This window comes from Mauremys reevesii, linkage group 1, assembly GCF_016161935.1.
Source record: "Mauremys reevesii isolate NIE-2019 linkage group 1, ASM1616193v1, whole genome shotgun sequence".
NCBI lineage: Eukaryota > Metazoa > Chordata > Testudines > Geoemydidae > Mauremys > Mauremys reevesii.
In genome coordinates this window covers 149515922-149534746 of record NC_052623.1, presented here as the reverse complement: position 1 = coordinate 149534746, position 18825 = coordinate 149515922, and the positions used below count along the sequence as shown (strand labels likewise).

Sequence of the window (18825 nt, the reverse complement as noted above, 5' to 3'; positions counted from 1 at the left end):
TTGCAGAGCCATTGGCAATTATCTCTGAAAACTCATGGCAATTGGGGAAGGTCCCAGATGACTGGAAAAAAGCTAATGTAGTGATCATCTTAAAAAAAGGGAAGGAGGAGGATCCAGGAAACTACAGGCCAGTCAGCCTCACCTCAGTCCCTGGAAAAATCATGGAGCAGGTCCTCAAGGAATCAATTCTGAAGCACTTAGAGGAGAGGAAAGTGATCAGGAACAGTCAGCATGGATTCACCAGGAAAGTGTGGGCCCCTTACTGAATGAGGGAGGCAACCTAGTGACAGAGGATGTGGAAAAAGCTAATGTACTCAATGCTTTTTTTGCCTCTGTCTTTATGAACAAGGTCAGCTCTCAGACTGCTGCACTGGGCAGCACAGTAAGGGGAGGAGATGACCAGCCCTCTGTGGAGAAACAAGTGGTTTGGGACTATTTAGAAAAACTGGACGAACACAAGTCCATGAGGCCAGATGCGCTGCATCCGAGGGTGCTAAAGGAGTTGGCGGATGTGATTGCAGAGCCATTGGCAATTATCTCTGAAAACTCATGGCAATTGGGGAAGGTCCCAGATGACTGGAAAAAAGCTAATGTAGTGATCATCTTAAAAAAAGGGAAGGAGGAGGATCCAGGAAACTACAGGCCAGTCAGCCTCACCTCAGTCCCTGGAAAAATCATGGAGCAGGTCCTCAAGGAATCAATTCTGAAGCACTTAGAGGAGAGGAAAGTGATCAGGAACAGTCAGCATGGATTCACCAAGGGCAAGTCATGCCTAACTAACCTAATTGCCTTCTATGATGAGATAACTGGCTCTGTGGATGAGGAGAAAGCAGTGGACATGTTATTCCTTGACTTTAGCAAAGCTTTTGATACGGTCTCCCACAGTATTCTTGCCGGCAAATTAAAGAAGTATGGGCTGGATGAATGGACTATAAGGTGGATAGAAAGCTGGCTAGATCGTCGGTCTCAATGGGTAGTGATCAATGGCTCCATGTCTAAGTGGAGTGCCCCAAGGGTCAGTCTGGGGCCGGTTTTGTTCAATATCTTCATTAATGATCTGGAGGATGGTGTGCAGATGACACTAAACTGGGAGGAGCGGTAGATACACTGGAGGGTAGGGATAGGATACAGGGGGACCTAGACAAGTTAGAGGATTGGGCCAAAAGAAATCTGATGAGGTTCAACAGGACAAGTGCAGAGTCCTGCACTTAGGACGGAAGAATCCCATGCACTGCTACAGACTAGGGACCGAATGGCTAGGCAGCAGTTCTGCAGAAAAGGACCTAGGGGTTATAGTGGATGAGAAGCTGGATATGAGTAGACAGTGTGCCCTTGTTGCCAAGAAGGCTAATGGCATTTTGGGCCGTATAAGTAGGGGCATTTCCAGCAGATTGAGGGACATGATCATTCCCCTCTATTCGATATTGGTGAGTCCTCATCTGGAGTACTGTGTCCAGTTTTGGGCCCCACACTACAAGAAGGATGTGGAAAAATTGGAGATAGTCCAGCGGAGGGCAACAGAAATGATTAGGGGGCTGAAGCATATGACTTTTGAGGAGAGGCTGAGGGAACTGGGATTGTTTAGTCTGCAGAAGAGAAGAGTGAGGGGGGGTTTGATAGCTGCTTTCAACTACCTGAAAGGGGGTTCCAAAGAGGATGGATCTAGATGGTTCTCAGTGGTACCAGATGACAGAACAAGGAGTAATGGTCTCACATTGCAGTGGGGGAGGTTTAGGTTGGATATTAGAAAAAAACTTTTTCACTAGGAGGGTGGTGAAGCACTGGAATGTGTTTCCTAGGGAGGTGGTTGAATCTCCTTTTTTAGAGGTTTTTAAGGTCAGGTTTGACAAAGCCCTGGATGGGCTGATTTAGTTGGGAATTGGTCCTGCTTTGAGCAGGGGGTTGTACTAGATGACCTCCTGAGACCCCTTTCTATGATTCTATGAATTTCCATGTGGATAATAGCTAGAAACTGAATATTCTGAGGGCTAGGAGTTGGTCGTGGGGAGAGGGGAGAGATAGAACTGGCACTTTGAGGGGGATGCGAAGTACAATGAGAGCTGCTAACTCCGGGGGAGAGGCAGGGAACTGGCGATTGGGAACAAAGGTGGCTTGAGTACATGACAACAGTGAAGCATGAGGGAGATTTTTTGCTGGAGAGTCAAGAAATAAGGCCTAGTTCCTTGGGTAGGGTCATGTGGTATAATCCAAATTTGAGGTTAGAGGGAGGGATCAGCAACTGTGAAGGAACACCTGCAGTAGCTTGATAGAATTTACTGAGGTTAAGTTACACTCACCCTAAGGGTAAAAAGCTTTTCTTTCAAATACATCTTTCAATCTACCCACAATATTGCAAAGGAATCAGATTGCAATGATGAGAAAAATGAATGCAGTTTTCTTCTAAGGCTAAGAGAGAAGAGAACATGATGAGCTTTGATATCCTGCAGGACTCACTCTCCAATCAGGAAAGAAACTGAACGTTGCATTTTGAGGGATATCTTCTGCTGAGAAATTGAATTGGATCTAAATTTTGGAGTGTTTGGAATCCTCTATGGATTCAGCACACTGTACAAAAAGAGCCTGTGAATACATTAATGTTTGCTTATCTAAATGTTATGCTGAGATATGACAGAACATGATGTAAATTATGGATAATATGTGGGCACATGGCTACTGTCCCTCAGGAGATACGGATACGGATAGGGAGAATTTTGAAAAATAGCATTTTGTGGCGAGCCTCTGGAAAGAACAGTGAAGCAGAATGCCTATTTGTAATAAAAACTACAAAGGACAGGAGCCTACTTCTACAACGTCTTCCTATACAAAGTGTAAAGTATTGGTCCATAAGGCATTTCCTTTATGTCTTCCTACATGTGCATTAATTTTGAGAACTTAAGTGAAACAGACACTTATTGTAAAAAGTCCAGCTGCAGTAACTCCCTCAGTACAATAGGTTTTTCTTTCTGCTTTTGATGTACTCCACTTTATTCAATACATTATATTTTGTTTGGCATCTCAGAGTAATATTTCATTTAGCATATTACCACAGTTAAGCACATAACATTTTCTGCTGTTTTTATTATCTAAAGAGAACATCTTCTCTACCCGCTGTAATGGCAGAATCTATTTTACTAAGAAGACTGACTTAAATAGACAATTATATTAATTTTTCCCTCTTCAAAAACCTAACTCAGTTTCTTGCTAAGACTGCTTTGAGGTTACTATTTTTAAATGGGAGATTTGACCTCAGAATGAAGTTACAAGACTAGTGTGTAATGTTTCTGACCATGTGAGTTTTCAAATTCTAGAAAGCAAGAACCGCAAGCTGGAGAAGGGTCCATACAAAGAGAGAGGAGAGTTTGCTTTGTTGGTTGGTTCCTTAGGGAAGCAGGTTCTACCAAAAACCTGTGTGATGCTGAACAAGTCACAACCTCTTTACGTCTCAGTTTCCTCATCGTGAGAGTAGAAATACTAATCTATCACACTGGGGTGTTATATGAATTAACACATTAATGTTGCAAAGCATTTTGTGATCTCTCAGTAGAAGGTGACACATTGATGCAATATACTGATATATTTGTGTGTGTGGGTGTGTGTGTGTAGCAGGTGAGATTACTTGTTTCTAATTTTGTTGTTTGGGCACTCTCTCTTTCACATCTTTGCATATTTTTATACTACAGGGAGAAGTGGGTCAACTCCTGGGGATTTTAGGTGTAATGTGCACCATCCTATAACATTACACAAGCCCTTACAATTTTACTGCCTCTGTTCATCCTCAGTGTGACAGATTTGGCTAACGTCTCCCATCCCACACACATCCCACTATAAAATATAACACGATATCATCAATCCCAGGGTTTCTCAAACAGGGGTTGCCCCTTGTATAGGGAAAGCCCCTGGCGGGCCGGGCCGCTGTGTTTACCTGCCCCATCCACAGGTCCAGCCGATCGTGGCTTCCACTGGCCACAGATCGCTGCTCTGGGCCAATGGGAGCTGCTGGAAGCGGTGGCCAGTAAGTCTCAGCCCGCGCCGCTTCCAGCAGCTCCCATTGGCCCGGAGAAGCGATCCGCAGCCAGTGGGAGCTGCAATCGGCCGGACCTGCGGACGGGGCAGGTAAACACACCAGCCCGGCCCACCAGGGGTCTTCCCTACACAAGCAGCGACCCCTGTTTGAGAAACCCTGATCTATCCAAACCTTGTATCTTCAATAATGGCTAACACCCTTATTTCAATAGGGTTTTAGTAAATAAGGATATAGTGTACCACACATATGGTAGCAGTCTGAAACAGCAAGAATTCTGATTGAAGGCACAAAGCCTAATTAATCAAAGCCCAGTGTTCAACCTAGTTTGCTATTCAGCTGTGACACTGATTAGTGTGGTTAGAGACAAATACAACATTTTTCTTCAATGGTAAAAGCAGGGTATAATTCAGATATAGGTCAGTGCAAATAATGCCAATTACTATTCTTTAAACTAGGTGTCTTTGAATCACCACATCTGCAGAACAACTAGTTTAATCAACATGAGCCACTCTCTAAACAGTTAAGTAATAAACTCAAGAGCATAGACTGGTGGGTAAATTCCAAAACACGCAGTACAGTTTATCAAAACTGATCAGCTTAAACAAGGAGCAAATTGAGATTCACTTCAGCCTCTTAACATTTTGGGGGAATATAATTAGAGGAGACACTCACTTGCTTATGGGGAAGTGAAGTTCGCTTTCAATATTGATAGAATGTTTGTAATTTACATTTGGTATTGGCAGTAAAAATCTAAAAGATATAGGTGTCTCCTGGAGATCTGCAGAGCAGCAAATGCAACAGTCAAACAATCATTGCTTCTAATCTGCTGTCTAGGGATGCATTTTCAATGCAGTGCCTAATGCAGTGAGAGAAACGCCACTGATGGTGCCGCATTGTTAACACTTCTTACTCCACAATGAAAATTAACCACTTGAAAAAAGAGCCAGACAAATGTAGAAAGTAGGAAATATACTGAGAAGCTGCCTTACCTCCATCTAGTTCTTCAGCTCCAAAATGATTCCTGTAGAAGAGCATAATCTCAATCTTGTAACACTTGTAGATAGTCACTAAACAAACAAGCAGCAGCAGAATAGCACCAAGCCCACCAGCAAGCTCAACTGTATACATCAGCTCTGCAAAGAATTATAAAATGTAATAACCACATTCAGAACTGGAGAAAGGGTAACACTGGAGATATTTTGCAGTTTGAAGATAACAGTAGAATACAAATAGAGGATTTTGGCACTTAATTTTCCAGATTATTGATGGGACACTTTGAGAAATGTACAGATAATGCAGTTTTTCCTTTACATATATGTAAATACCCTCGTACCACATTTTAAATAGGTTATGTGAAAAATCAGTCAAGTATTTTTACTCAATGTTCTGTGCTGGGTTTAATATATATCTATATATCACTGTTTTGTCTGCAATAGATATATTATGTCACACCCCATTCATATTTTAAGCACATATAACTGATCTCCTTTTGTGGAGCTGAAGGCAGACACAACCCTCTTCCTCCTACCTCACACAAAATATCAGAACACACAGCTATGTTTCATGATGGGTTTCTGTCATTTGCATTAGATTAAAGATAACCATTTTACTTTTTCAAAATATAAATAAAAATGTTTGTGGGATATGAAGACAAATCATCCTGGGAACCTCAAAATCCCATTCCTCAGTTATGTGTTAATATCTTTGACACAGTTTCCTGTTCATCTGTAATTCATCTCCTCCTCCCCCCGCCGCCCGTTTTTCCCTAAACAGGGAGGTCTTTGGTTTAGATGTTGCAAATCATTGCAATTTGTCAGTTCAGACATTCAGATTCAGAGCATGACCGCTTTTCCTTTGTTACAATGGACCACTGGAGATTCACATGATAGATGGTGATCATTGTCATGCAGTTGAATCCCTCAGGATGGAGAATCCAATCAAATGCAGCCATATCTGTCTGACAGCAGCAATCTCCTTGGTGATATCATTTATCAGATAATAACAATAACCGATAGTCATCATTGTCTGTTGTTCCTACTTCCAAGAGTTGAATACTCAAGAAAGCAGAAGTAATTCTTTTGAGTCCATTTTGTTATTATTCTCACTACTTTTCAAATAAGAAATCAGAATGCAAAAAGAAAAAAAAATAGTGCAAAACTCCAAAGGTTTGTTAGTTATATTAAAATTAGAGAGGCTCAGTAATTTTGTATACCCCAGGAAAATCCATTAATTTTAAATATTTCTAACCTCCAGTTTTGAAGAAGGACTGGGGCAGGACTTAGAAATTGAATGGACACATTTTAGCTGATAAAAAGCCTAACTGGAAGAGAATACAGAGTTCCATAAAGTAAACTTTACATAATGTACTACTAAGGGGCACTATGCCCTATGAAGTCTTATCCTGTCTTCATAACATTTGCCTCCATTTGGGCAGCACGTACTTGCGTTAAGTAATGTAAACCCTCCTGTTATCCAGGTAAATCTTTTTGGTTATGCATATGTAATAATACATCATTATACAATTTAATTAATACAATAAAAGATTAGAGAAAAGTTCCATTTAATTTTACTATGTTCTACCAATAAATGGACACTTTTTATTATTCTGATACACATGGCTGTTAAAAAGGTTTCATTGCTCCCCAAAGGACACTAAAAGTGTAATAAAATGAAATAAAAGTATTTACATTCCAGATAATTCTTTTCTAAACTGTGGAAAAAACTCCTTTGTGTTAACATTTTTAAGACCAGTGCTTGTTATTTCATACTTTCAGTACTTTTCTGGTCTGTAGGGAGGAGGATTACTTAAAAAAATACAGTTTGCATAGGTTAGTAATACAATATTTTAGAAAATAAATGGAGATGGAAATTACACTACACTGGCTTACAAAGCCTGTTTGTCATTTTGCACCACAAGTGATGCAGCTGTTCAGTGGTAACCAGAATATGGGGAATTAATATGCTACATTGCTAGGTGCAAAATATACCACTTATATGCCTGCTGTTAGGATGTATTAAAGGCAAGAAAAACTTCACTATTCAAAACCAAAATATTCCCCAAAATTATCAATAGAGCGATTAAATAGAAGACACTGTATGTAGTTGTCTTTCCACGATCAACTTGCAAACTAATATGCTATATAAAAAGTAGTACTTTGGTCAATACAGAGTCTGTTTTAAAGTACATTTTCCACTGTTGGAATTATAAACCTCTCTAGAGCAAGTACAGCATGTATAGTTATTTCCTTTTAATAAAATCAATCTGAATTCATATAGCATTGCATCATAACCATTGGCAGAGCAACACAGCAAAATTCATAAGAGCATTCACTGATCCTAAGGGTATGTCTAACTGCACCTGGAAGCAGACCTCCCAGTCCAAGTAAACAGACGGGCACTAGCTCAGTTGCTCAAGTCAGTGCTAAAAATTGCAGTGTGGCCGTTGTGGTAGTGGCACAGGCTAGCCATCTGAGTACCAGTCCGATTGACCCCCTGGATCTGTACAAAGCTTTCCTGTGCCTTGGTTTCCCCATCTATAAAATGGGGATAACGATACTGACTTCCTTAAAGCACGTTGAGACTGACCGATGAAAAGTGCTATATAATATCTGGATATTGTTATGTAGTGACCATTAACACAACACTGTAGGCAAAGGTAGCAAGACATACTTGTCTTCACACTCCATTGCTTTATTCTATCTTTTGTATTAAACTTTGGGAATGGTTGCTACAGCAAGCGTTACACTGTCTTTGAAGTGTGATGTGCTTTTTCTGCTCAAGTTCAAGTTGCCTGGAGTGGCAGCGTTTTAAAAAGGTTCAGTTTCAGCACAATTCCACATCAGAGGGAGAAACAAAAAGCGCAAACCTTTTAAAATCTGTTTAGCCTTTGTGTTATGATGTTAAATTACAAACCTTGCCCTGTTTAAGGGACTGAGACTGAATGGTGAAAATTGTAAAGGAAAATGACCAGGCAGAACCTTAGGGGAACTGGCATTCTGTTAAACGCAACAAATGAACACGTGGCAAAGAGTTACATTCAAGAGCACAGCAATCATTTAGTTACAGGCAATTAACAATAGCCCTTCAGCAGAACAAGAACGGGTCTACTCTAAGGGAAAACACATTGATTACTGCTGCAGTAGTAGATTGGTTTCTGAATAAATTGCTTCAATTTAAAATGAGATTTGCTACAAGTATTTTGACCAATGGCTACATTTTTTCTGTTTATCAGGATGGTTTGGCCAAGCAATCCAGTGAAAGAAACAGCTAATTAAAATAAAGCACATGCCCTCTCTAAACATACAGAATGATATGGCTGGTAATAAATGCACTCATTTTACACTAATCCTACTGTAATTATCAGGTGCACTTCTGGGATGTATCTTTGATCTGCACCTGGCTTTTGATAAACCTCCTCAGCAGTGGCGCACAGGTTATTTATTTATTTACCGCATTTGTACAGAGAAGTAAATCAAAGAAAAGATGTCCCCCGAGCTTCATATCTTAGACTCATTTGGCTTCCTTTGGAGACTACTTGTTACTCTGTATAAAATTGAGTTACTAAGTACAAATTATGCTTCAGATATTCTGGATAACTATAAGTGGATGTGAAGGAGTGTACTACCTGTTTAAGGGACAGACTGGACCTACAGTTGGGAAAGCCTGGGGTAATCAAGAAGCCTCTGCCCTGCCCTACGCTACGCTAGGCCCAGGCTATATAAAACAGAAAGAGGAAACTAAGTAAGGAAAGGGAAGTAGAAGCCAGGCAGGCTGAAGTGGGTGGTGGTTTCTCTCAAGCTCCAGGAGACCAGCCTAATTAGACTGGGAGACCTGGTGTCGTGGACATTAATTTGGAGAGCTCTGAACCTGGATGCTGAGGGGAGGACCTAACAAACTGTTTATTGTAATTGCTTCTGTCCTGAAGCCTTATTAAAACGGGGTCATTTTGTTAACGTGTGTTGGCTTCTCCTTTCCTCAGGCAAAGCTATTACCGTGAAAAATTGAGGTGGGGCACACCTGCAGCACCACACCAGGCCAAAAGGGGACACATAGGGACTGCCAACACCTTTATAGTGGATATGGGATTTTATAGCTGTGTAACTATACTACTATGTCAGGCCTCAGTCTTGAAATGACTTACACAGATTTCTTAACTTTAAGGACTGTGAGTAATCTCATCGAAAGCAGTGGGACTACTCAGACTCTCTCAGATTAAGCATGTACGTAATTCTCTGCAGCACTGAGGCATAAGGTACCTATTTCTGTCATTTCTATATTCTTACATGATTCTGCTTATTTTGGACAATCAAGCCCCACAGCTTGTATAGGTCAGCCTATACCTCCGAAAGTGTGGGTTGAGAATTCTTATATGGATTCTAACAATAATCAATATGATTTTGAAGAGAACTATTTCAATATACTGATTAAAATTCATACCCGTTGTGTTGTAGGATAAAGCACAAGCTCTACAAAAATGGTTTTGGCAGCTGAAGTAAATAGTAACTTGTCTAATAAAGTGAATTTAGCGTAGAAAAGAAATGTTTCTGATAACGTAAGGAGAAGGTTGGCTAACAGAGGAACATTTCCTTGGGTCATATGACAGACACTCCCACTGAAAAACAGGCACTGTTTAGAATAGGAGAAAGAGTGGCACACACACATAAAGATTAAAGTTGAGCAAGGAAAAGTACATTTTTTTTGCAAATAAAACATTTATAGGGACTGTACAATAATTCATCATTTAAATGTTTGGCATATGGTAATGCATCTTCACAGAGCATTTGAATATGCAGATATACTATTTTATACCTATCCTTTCATGTGTAATGATTTCTATGTGCCAGTAAAATCTACTCTTATTTAAGACAACTGGAATAGGTTCATAGATATTGTTACCAGTGGACAATCACTGGTGAACACCCCAGAGTATGTCCGTACTACAATCAAAAGTGTGACTGAAGCATATGTAAACAGACCTGAGCTAGCTAGTTCAAACAACAATAGCAGTGAAGCTGCGGCATGATGGGTAGCAGTATGCACTGTATGAGCTCTCCCAGGACCCTGGGTATGTACTCAAGTGGCTAGCCTGTGCTGCTGCTATAGCTTCATTGACATTATTCCAGCTAGCTAGATCAAAGCTAGCACAGGTATGTCTGCATATACTGCAGTCACATCTCCAATGCAATGTAGATATACATACTGTATTCTGTCCTCAGTAAAAGCAGAGTCTGAAGAGCTTAACAACTTGACTACTAAGTCAAGAACTACTAAGAAAACTGTTAAAACTGTAGAAAAAGAATCTGATGTACGTCCCAATTGGCAACATAGCACTGCCCTGACAGAGACCAGGGATCTGGGAGCAGGTTTAGTACTCTCGCTAAGGTTTGCCATAGAGGTGCCGTACTTCTTGGGAATGAAAAGGCCAAGAGCCTTACTGATTTATGAAACAAGGTTACAGAATGTCTTGGTTATATATTTGGTCTCAAAATATATACTGATTAGATCTGAGATTGTGTATAATAGCGACAGCAAACTTTTTTTTCCGGGGGAGTGGGTAAATCAGAGCGAAGATCAAATGTACGCCTTTGGCTGTATATAAACTATATCTAAAGTAACTGTGAATCACACTAGGAAGTCTTAGAATTGTCCAACAAACAAAGAACTTGCAGGCTTCTTAGATGACTACTAGAATTTTGTTTTTCTACAATCATTTCTTATTTAAGAAAATAGCTGGTGATAATTCCCATTCTGTTGCTCTTTCAGAGTGAAACCTGGAAAAAAGCTTTTGCTAGCATATAAACAGATTGTCTTGTATAATATAAGATATACAAGTTTAATACATTAACAAACATAGTGTTTCAGAGTTTTATTATAATGGAGTTTTGTTTCTATTGGGAACTTACATTTTTGCCTAATTGTTGAAGTCATTAGGAACAATTAACAGACATTCTAGTGTAAAAACCTGTTAGTAACATATCTCATATGATGAGCTCCCATTTGAAATCTTGGAAGTCTTACAGAATTTCAGTACATTACGGCAGAGGGAACTATTAGACCTGTAGTTTGTTTGCAGAGGTTACAAAAGGAGTTGCTCCTTCTTGTCTCACTCAAGTCTGAATAGTCAATCATCACCATCAGTCTGTGGAATATAGGCCATAATCAAGTCCTAATGACTGAAAATGTTCTTGAGATGAGCAATTTGGCTTACTTAAGCTCCTTAACTCCTAAAACAGCATTATAGTGTCATGACAGTGACAGTGCTACCATTAAAACTTTGTCAACAGATCTGCTATGAAAGCTGAGGAACTAAACTCATAGAATACTGGAATTTTCTCGAAAATGGAATTTTAGTACCATTATAAATATGGCAAATGAAATTAAAATAATCAAAGTACATAGAATGTTTTGAGGTCAGACACAAACCCATAGAAGACAAGTCCTGAGTTAAGCTTGCCTATGCTTCCGCGACATGCGTTATCATCCCAATATACTGCTAGACCTATAACGAACAGGAGTGATCTCCTATTCCATATAAAGCAAACAGTGACTTAGTTGAAACACTGATGGCTTGAAGAATTCCACTGAATATTGCTCTGAATAAGACCAAACAATATTTCTTACCTGTTGTGTGTGTGTGTGTGTGTGTGTGTGTGTGGTCTGACTACACAAAATGAGACAGTCTTTCTACTCTGGTAAGGGAACTTACAGCCAATGCCCTATTCGGATCTTTTGGGCATGCCTTCAATAGTTTATTGTTGATGATTTCCATCGCTGAAAACAAAGTGGTTAAACACCCAAACCTAAGTAATGAAAATTATTTTATAAAATAAATAAATAAACCAACAACAACTAATGGATTACAGGCAATTGAGGAACTGAAAAAAAAAGCCCTTCTAGGGAAGAAACGATATAAGCCCTGCAGAGGCTTTAACTATTTTACTAGGGAAAACTGTAGTCAGGAGAATTAGTAACCACTGATTCTGACCTACATAATGTATGTTCTCATACATGGATATTTGCACTGGTGTAGCCAGACCATAGAAAAGAATTAACAGGTAAGACGTCTGTTCTTCTGTGGTCAGTCTGTCACCAGCACAGAAGATGTTTACTGACAAACAGCACCTCCAAATACAAACAGTAAGCACAGACCTGGGAAAGAATTTTTTTAATTTATATTTTATTATTTTTTCCCTGCGAAATAAGTGAAGAACAGAAAAAAAGGGAAGGGAGGGAAAGAAAAGGAAGGAAACCACAGGGAGGGGAAAGGAGAATGACATCTGTTTCTATCTGCCAGGAACTAATCACAGGTTTGTAAAAAGTTAGATCAAATCTTTTCAAATTTGTCTGAGGTCACTTTTCTCTGAAACATTACCTGCTCTGCAGCTGCCAGGTCAGCCAAGTCAATGAGCCAAATTTCTATCCTTGGCGGCAGTCTGCTGTTTCATCTAAGCAATAAGAGTCATTTGGTTATAAGCACTGCTCTAGAGAACCAAGCTCTCAGTGAGCTGGAGAGCTTCCAAGATGATGGGATATATCCCAAAACACAGTTCTGGGAAGTAATTTTTAAGGAGGTATCCATTATCATATTAATCTCTTGCCTACTTCTAGCCAAAAGGACTGTATCTTGGGACAGTCCCAAAACATATGAGCCAGCTTTGCTCTCGGAGACTCTCAATTCCAGCAGCAGTCTATTTTGGCAGGGCCCATGCACTGTAACCTGTGTGGGGACCAGTGTGAATGAAATTATTTTCTGCTCAATCAACCTTAATAGTGGATCGATAGTAGAGTTTTTAATGTTTTGCAAGGCACTTCCCCATTGGCTAGAGTTCAAAGACATATACAAACCTTTGTTCCAGGCAATCTAAATTAGGCAGGATCTTTTGGGTCAGGAAGTCATAACAGGCTATATAGCTGGTTGGATGAACCTATGAAACTTTGTTTACATCAACAACAATCCTGCAGCCTCTGGTGCTCCCAGTGCATCAAGACCAAATACATCTTTCAAGGGATGCTTAAGCTGCAAGTAATGCCATGCAGCTGGATCAGATAGTTTGTATTCATAGAAACATAGAATCATAGGACTGGAAGGGACCTTAAGAAGTCATCTAGTTCAGTCCTCTGCAGTCATCGAAGGTCTAAGTATTATCTAGATCATTCCTGACAGGTGTTTGTCTAACCTGCTCTTAAAAATCTCCAGTGATGGAGATTCTACAACCTCCCTGGGCAATTTATTCCACTGCTTAACCACCTTGACAGTTAGGAAGTTTTTCCTAATATCCATAGGCACCAACTTCTGCTCACACCAGTGGGTGCTCGACCCCCCTCTGCTCTTGGCCCCACCCCGATGCCACCCCTACCCCACCCCCTCCTGCTCCTGCCCCACCTCCATTCCAACCCCTTCCCCAAAGTCCCCACCCCTGTGCACTAAGGGGAGGAGGCAGAGGCAGAGGAGGAGGAGGCGAGGTGAACTGGGGAGGGGAGCATGGTTGCCGGTGGGTGCAGAGCACCCACTAATTTTTCCTCATGGGTGTTCCAGCCCCAGAGCACCCACGGAGTCGGCACCTATGCTAATGTCCAACCCAAACCTCCCTTGAAGCAGTTTAAGCCCATTGCTTCTTCTCCTATCCTCAGAGATTAAGAATTTTTTTCCTCCTTCTTCCTTGTAAAAAACTTTTATGTACTTGAAAACTGTTATTATGTCCCCCCTCATTCTTCTCTTTTCCAGACTAAAGAAACTCAGTTTTTTCAATCTTCCTTCACGGGTCATGTTTTCTAGACCTTTAATCATTTTTGTTGCTCTTCTCTGGACTCTCTCCAATTTGTCCGCATCCTACCTGAAATGTGGCACACAGCACTGGACACAATACTCCAGTTGAGGCCTAATCAGCGTAGAATAAAGCGGAAGAATTACTTCTCGTGTCTTGCTTACAACACTCCTGCTAATACAACCCAGAATGATGTTTGTTTCTTTTGCAACAGCGTTACACTGTTGACTCATATTTTGCTTGTGGTCCACTATGACCCCCAGATCCCTTTCCACAGTGCTCCTTCCATTTTGTATGAGTGCAACTGATTGTTCTTTCCTAAGTGGAGTACTTTGCATTTGTTCTTACTGAATTTCATCCTATTTACTCAGACCCATTTCTCCGGTTTGTCCAGATCATTTTGAATTTTAATCCTATCCTCCAAAGCACTTGCAACCCCTCCCAGCTTGGTATCATCTGTAGACTTTATAAGTGCCCTCTCCATGCCATTATCTAAATCATTGATGAAGATATTGAACAGAACCGGATCCAGAACTGATCCCTATGGGACCCCACTTGTTATGTCCTTCGAGCATGACTGTAAACCACTGATAACTACTCCCTGGGAATGGTTTTCCAACCAGTTTTGCACCCATCTTATAGTAGCTCCATTTGTCCTTGCCTCTGCTGACCAGTCCCTTTGCTTCCCTTATCAATTTTTTTACAATTCTACTATTATGATTAATATTCATTACTGTCAACTTCCTCTTTCTTCCATTTGTTATATATTACTTTTATTTTTTTATAGCTGCCTTCACTTCCCCTCTAAACCAGGCCAGTTTTTTAACCACTATGGCCTTCTTTCTCAATTGTGGGCATCTAGTAAAATGTTCTGAAACAATTCCCAATTATTATTTATATTTTTATGATTAAATTCTTCCTCCCAGCTGATCTGGCTCAGAATTGTTTTTAGCTTTGTGAAATTGGCCCTTTTAAAGCACCAAGTGTGTATAAATGTATTTGTACATTATAAATGTGATCAAGTCATGATCCCTGCTACCTAAGCTACCATTTATTTTTCATCTGGTGATCAGTTCCTCTTTATCTGTCACAACGAGATCTAGTACAGAATCCCCCATGTTGAATGCAACACTTTTTTCAGTTAGGAGATTGCTGTCTATGATAGTTAAAAATTCCAAGGATATGCATGAGGCCTCCGGCATATGACATATGGCAATAGTGTTGTTGGAGTGGTTGAATGGCAGAAACTGATCCTCTAAGATCAATTGACAGACCCAAATTATCCTTTTACCTATCCATCCTCTCCACATGGCTTCTTGTCAATTGTCAACAATGCAGGTTGCCCCAAAGTAGAGCATCAAAGTCAGAGAAGGGATGGAATTTAATTTTTCTAACCAGAGGGACCCATGTTTTATAGACAATTCTGTAGGTGACATTTTATGATGAAAATGGCAATGCTCTGTATCCAGTATTCCTGCCAATGGGAAGGGCTGTAACAACTCCTGTTCCACCAGCAGCCAGGGAGGGATCAGCTTTGTTGTGTTCTGGAGCCATAAGGCTGCCTGCCAGTTGGGGAAATAGAAGCCTCCAGATGTGACTGGGAATTACAATTTACATAAAGCCAATCTAGGTCTCCTCATCTCCTCCCCTGCCCCCGAAAAATATTTTTAAAAATTCACTAATTTTCCTAAAATAAAATGGAAGAATAGTAACTTGGAGATTCTGAGGATATACAGTATCCAGGGAAACACATTCATTTTGTTAATTTTACCTGAAAGGCTATCGTTAAGGGGTCTGCCCAAATCTCTCATGATCTGGGCTAATATGGACTCTAGATTAATTTTGTCCAGATTCTCCATTTCACTGGAGAGTTTGGGAACAGTCTATCACAGCGGGACCGGCCTGAGATCTCAGTGACTGGAAAAACTGTGTGCCAGAGCCATCATAATACTTTGGCTGTGTTCTGTGGTGATGTGCAATGACTCCCAAGTGGCTGCCTCACACAGCTACTCCACCAAAGCTTCTATCTCACTCTCGCCAAAAGGCATCTAAACAAATGACTCTGGATTTTTGCAAAACCCTCACTTATGTGATTTTGAAATACTGTTCTTGGTCTACTTAGGGTGATCCTGGCCTGGAACCTTGTGATCCCAGTTTGCGGCCTTTGGGCAGGATGAAAATTGCCTCTGAGGTTTGAAGGAAAGATAAATCTTAAGGGCCTTTCTAATATCAAAGGGAATGAAGGATTTCCTCCTTGGGAAATGGATGAGACAGATGTCTGGAAGAGTTGTTTCCTAATAAAGGTGAAAAGCATTAGTGAGAAAAGTGCTGTAGGGCAAGTCTGATGGAGTATTTGGTGTTGGTGAAAAATATAAGAGGAATTTTAAAAAGGCAGGTAATTTACCCATTTGCTGAGCGAAGCTCGCAAGCACAAACCTTGAAGGAATTAAAATCTCTACCCAACAGTGTGAAGTGGTTTGAAGGGAATACAAAATAAGGACAAATACTTTCTTATTCTCTAGGAGGAAGAGAGAATTTTTATCTTGTATAGGACCTGTTCTATCATCTCCATAGGGTGGTCCAAGAGGGCCTCCATTTCTCTTATGGTTTGATCTTCAGTGGGGCTGAGCATCTACAGCTTACAGTGACTTTAATCCTGTCATTAGTGGCTAGCTCCCTATGGATGCAATACTCAGAGATACGTCCATGAGAGGTCTCATTCATTAGCCTGGAGGAAATGCAAGGATGTGCCCACATTAAGCTTCTGTTTTCCTTCTGACTTCCTCATGGAGTCCATTTAGTTTTGAGCAACTTCTGCAAGTACCTTACTTTTGCAAATAACCCATTGACACAACTAAGATTGACTGAGCTGACTAGAATCAGAGTGGAGCAATGGCTCCTGGGAAAGGAGAAAATTGACTAAAATATTTGAATTCATGTCTCTGACCTCCAGATTTTCTCCTTGGAGGTACATATTTTCTATTCTATGTAAATATCATCTGGCTCTGAGATGCCTGATCATATGGGTTGGCCTTAATGAGCTCTTGTTTTGTTTTCACCACCAAAGACAACCACTGAAATATCTGTGATGACATTCCAATGACTTTCTTTGTCTTCTACAGTGAAGGAGCTCAGACGAATGAAGTGAAGTGAAATGAAATAAAGCTCCTACATTGCTGCACTCATAGTGACCAGCACTTGGATGAATGTTCTTGGGAGTGAAGCTAGTTGAAAGGGCAGGACAGTGAACTGAAAATGATTCTGATGGATATAGATTTCAGCAAGCTAGTAGGATTTGTAGATAAAACTGATTGAGATTGGTCGATGCTAAATTATCTCTCAGGTCCAGTGGTCTCAATTTTTTTTCTTATCAACATCAGTATAACGTCCAGAGTTTGAACAAACAACTGATCCTTTTAAACCAGGAATATCTTATTTGAAATATGCCTGCTTAAGGGTGATGCAACATTACTTTTCTGGCTAAGACTGCCTGTATTTTACCTGGGAGCTTTATGTAATGTTGATCTATGTTATTTGACATTGAAGGCCAGATGATATGTGAATTGATTTTTCTGACCTATGTTGGAAAAGCATGACATACCTTATCCACCTAATTTACTGCCATCCAGGTTAAGGCTGATCTGGAGATATTAGGACAGCAGAATTGAGAGCTGGTAGACTTGATGCATGGCTGTCTCAGTGGATGTCATGTGCAAGTGAGATATTCCCTTCAGGGCTGAAGGAGTGAATTTTACAATATGACTCCTGAATTTACTTTTGAAGTTCAGTACAAGAAAGCTGATCTTTCTGTCATCATTCTGTTGATCTAGCCCAGGGTTTCTCAAAAAGGGGAAAGCCCCTGGTGGGCCAGGCTGGTGTGTTTACCTGCCCTATCCGCAGGTCCGGCCGATCGTGGCTCCCACTGGCTGCGGATCGCAGCTCTGGGCCAATGGGAGCTGCTGGAAGCGGCGCGGACCAAGGGACGAACTGGCCACCGCTTCCAGCAGCTCCCAGTGACCCGGAGCAGCGATTCGTGGCCAATGGGAGCCACGATCGGCCGGACCTGCGGACGAGGCAGGTAAACACAATGGCCAGGCCCGCTAGGGGCTTTCCCTACACAAGCGGTGACCCCTGTTTGAGAAATCCTGATCTAGCCAGAATTCCTTACCATCTGTATTTTCTCAGCAAGAGAACAATGTTCTGTGGATGGATGAATGAACTAGGAGTACGATGTGTAGAAAACATGAGATCCTTTCTCCAGCCTTTAGATATTAGCTGGCCCTTCTCAAGCTTCATCACTGTGAAGGCGGGTGGTACTAATACTACAGAGGTCAGCAGAATATATTATACAAAACAACAACTACTTTTTCTCTTCTTCAATTTTCCCATTGGAAAAGTCAGTCAAAAATTGATCTTTTCCTTCTGAAAATTCGGATTTTGACAAAACTCCATTTTCCAATGGGAAAATCTTTCATGTGAAATGTTTTGACCAGCCCTAGATTATAAAGATCAAAGGGAGCAGACCAGTTATGACAGGTAAGTAAACAAACAAGCATACTGGTGTGACCGCTACTGTGGAGCAAGAATGCAGTGGGGACAGTGGGCCAAGAAGACATGCATACGAGCTGCAAAAAAGACATTGGCTACGATCTGCCATAATAAAGGGGAAAATAGCAGAGCCCTGTGTCTTCCCCACTGGCAGATGGACCACAGAAAATGTTATAATGTTAGTTTATATATTTTGCTTCTTAATAATAAAAATAAAAATGTATGACATGGTGAAACATTTGATCACTTTCTTTATGGTGTTTTGTCTGCTAAAATGAACAGCCAAAGTTTTTCCACAAGTTAATGTGCAGTTAAAGGCTATCTTGTAATTCCAAGTTACCATGTAATTAAACATCACCGTGGAAGATTTGCTCTATGACAAAAGACAGTCTCACTTTTCAGGAGATACCATTATTCAAAGATATTGTCTTATATTATATTACTTATTATATTGGCAAGCTGTGGACCTGTTTCCTTGAATTTAAACCC

The 18825-nt window shown here is 40.6% G+C and overlaps 1 protein-coding gene across 2 annotated transcripts in view; it reads right to left on the bottom strand.

Annotated features, from left to right (window-relative positions):
- The window catches only part of IL1RAPL1 (interleukin 1 receptor accessory protein like 1), a 1175651-nt gene that overhangs the window by 22282 nt on the left and 1134544 nt on the right, over window positions 1-18825 (bottom strand). For both annotated transcript variants that reach the window (XM_039511406.1, XM_039511397.1), the window contains one exon: window positions 5014-5157. In XM_039511406.1, the coding sequence (XP_039367340.1) occupies window positions 5014-5157 (144 nt within the window). The remainder of the gene's footprint in view (window positions 1-5013; window positions 5158-18825) is intronic.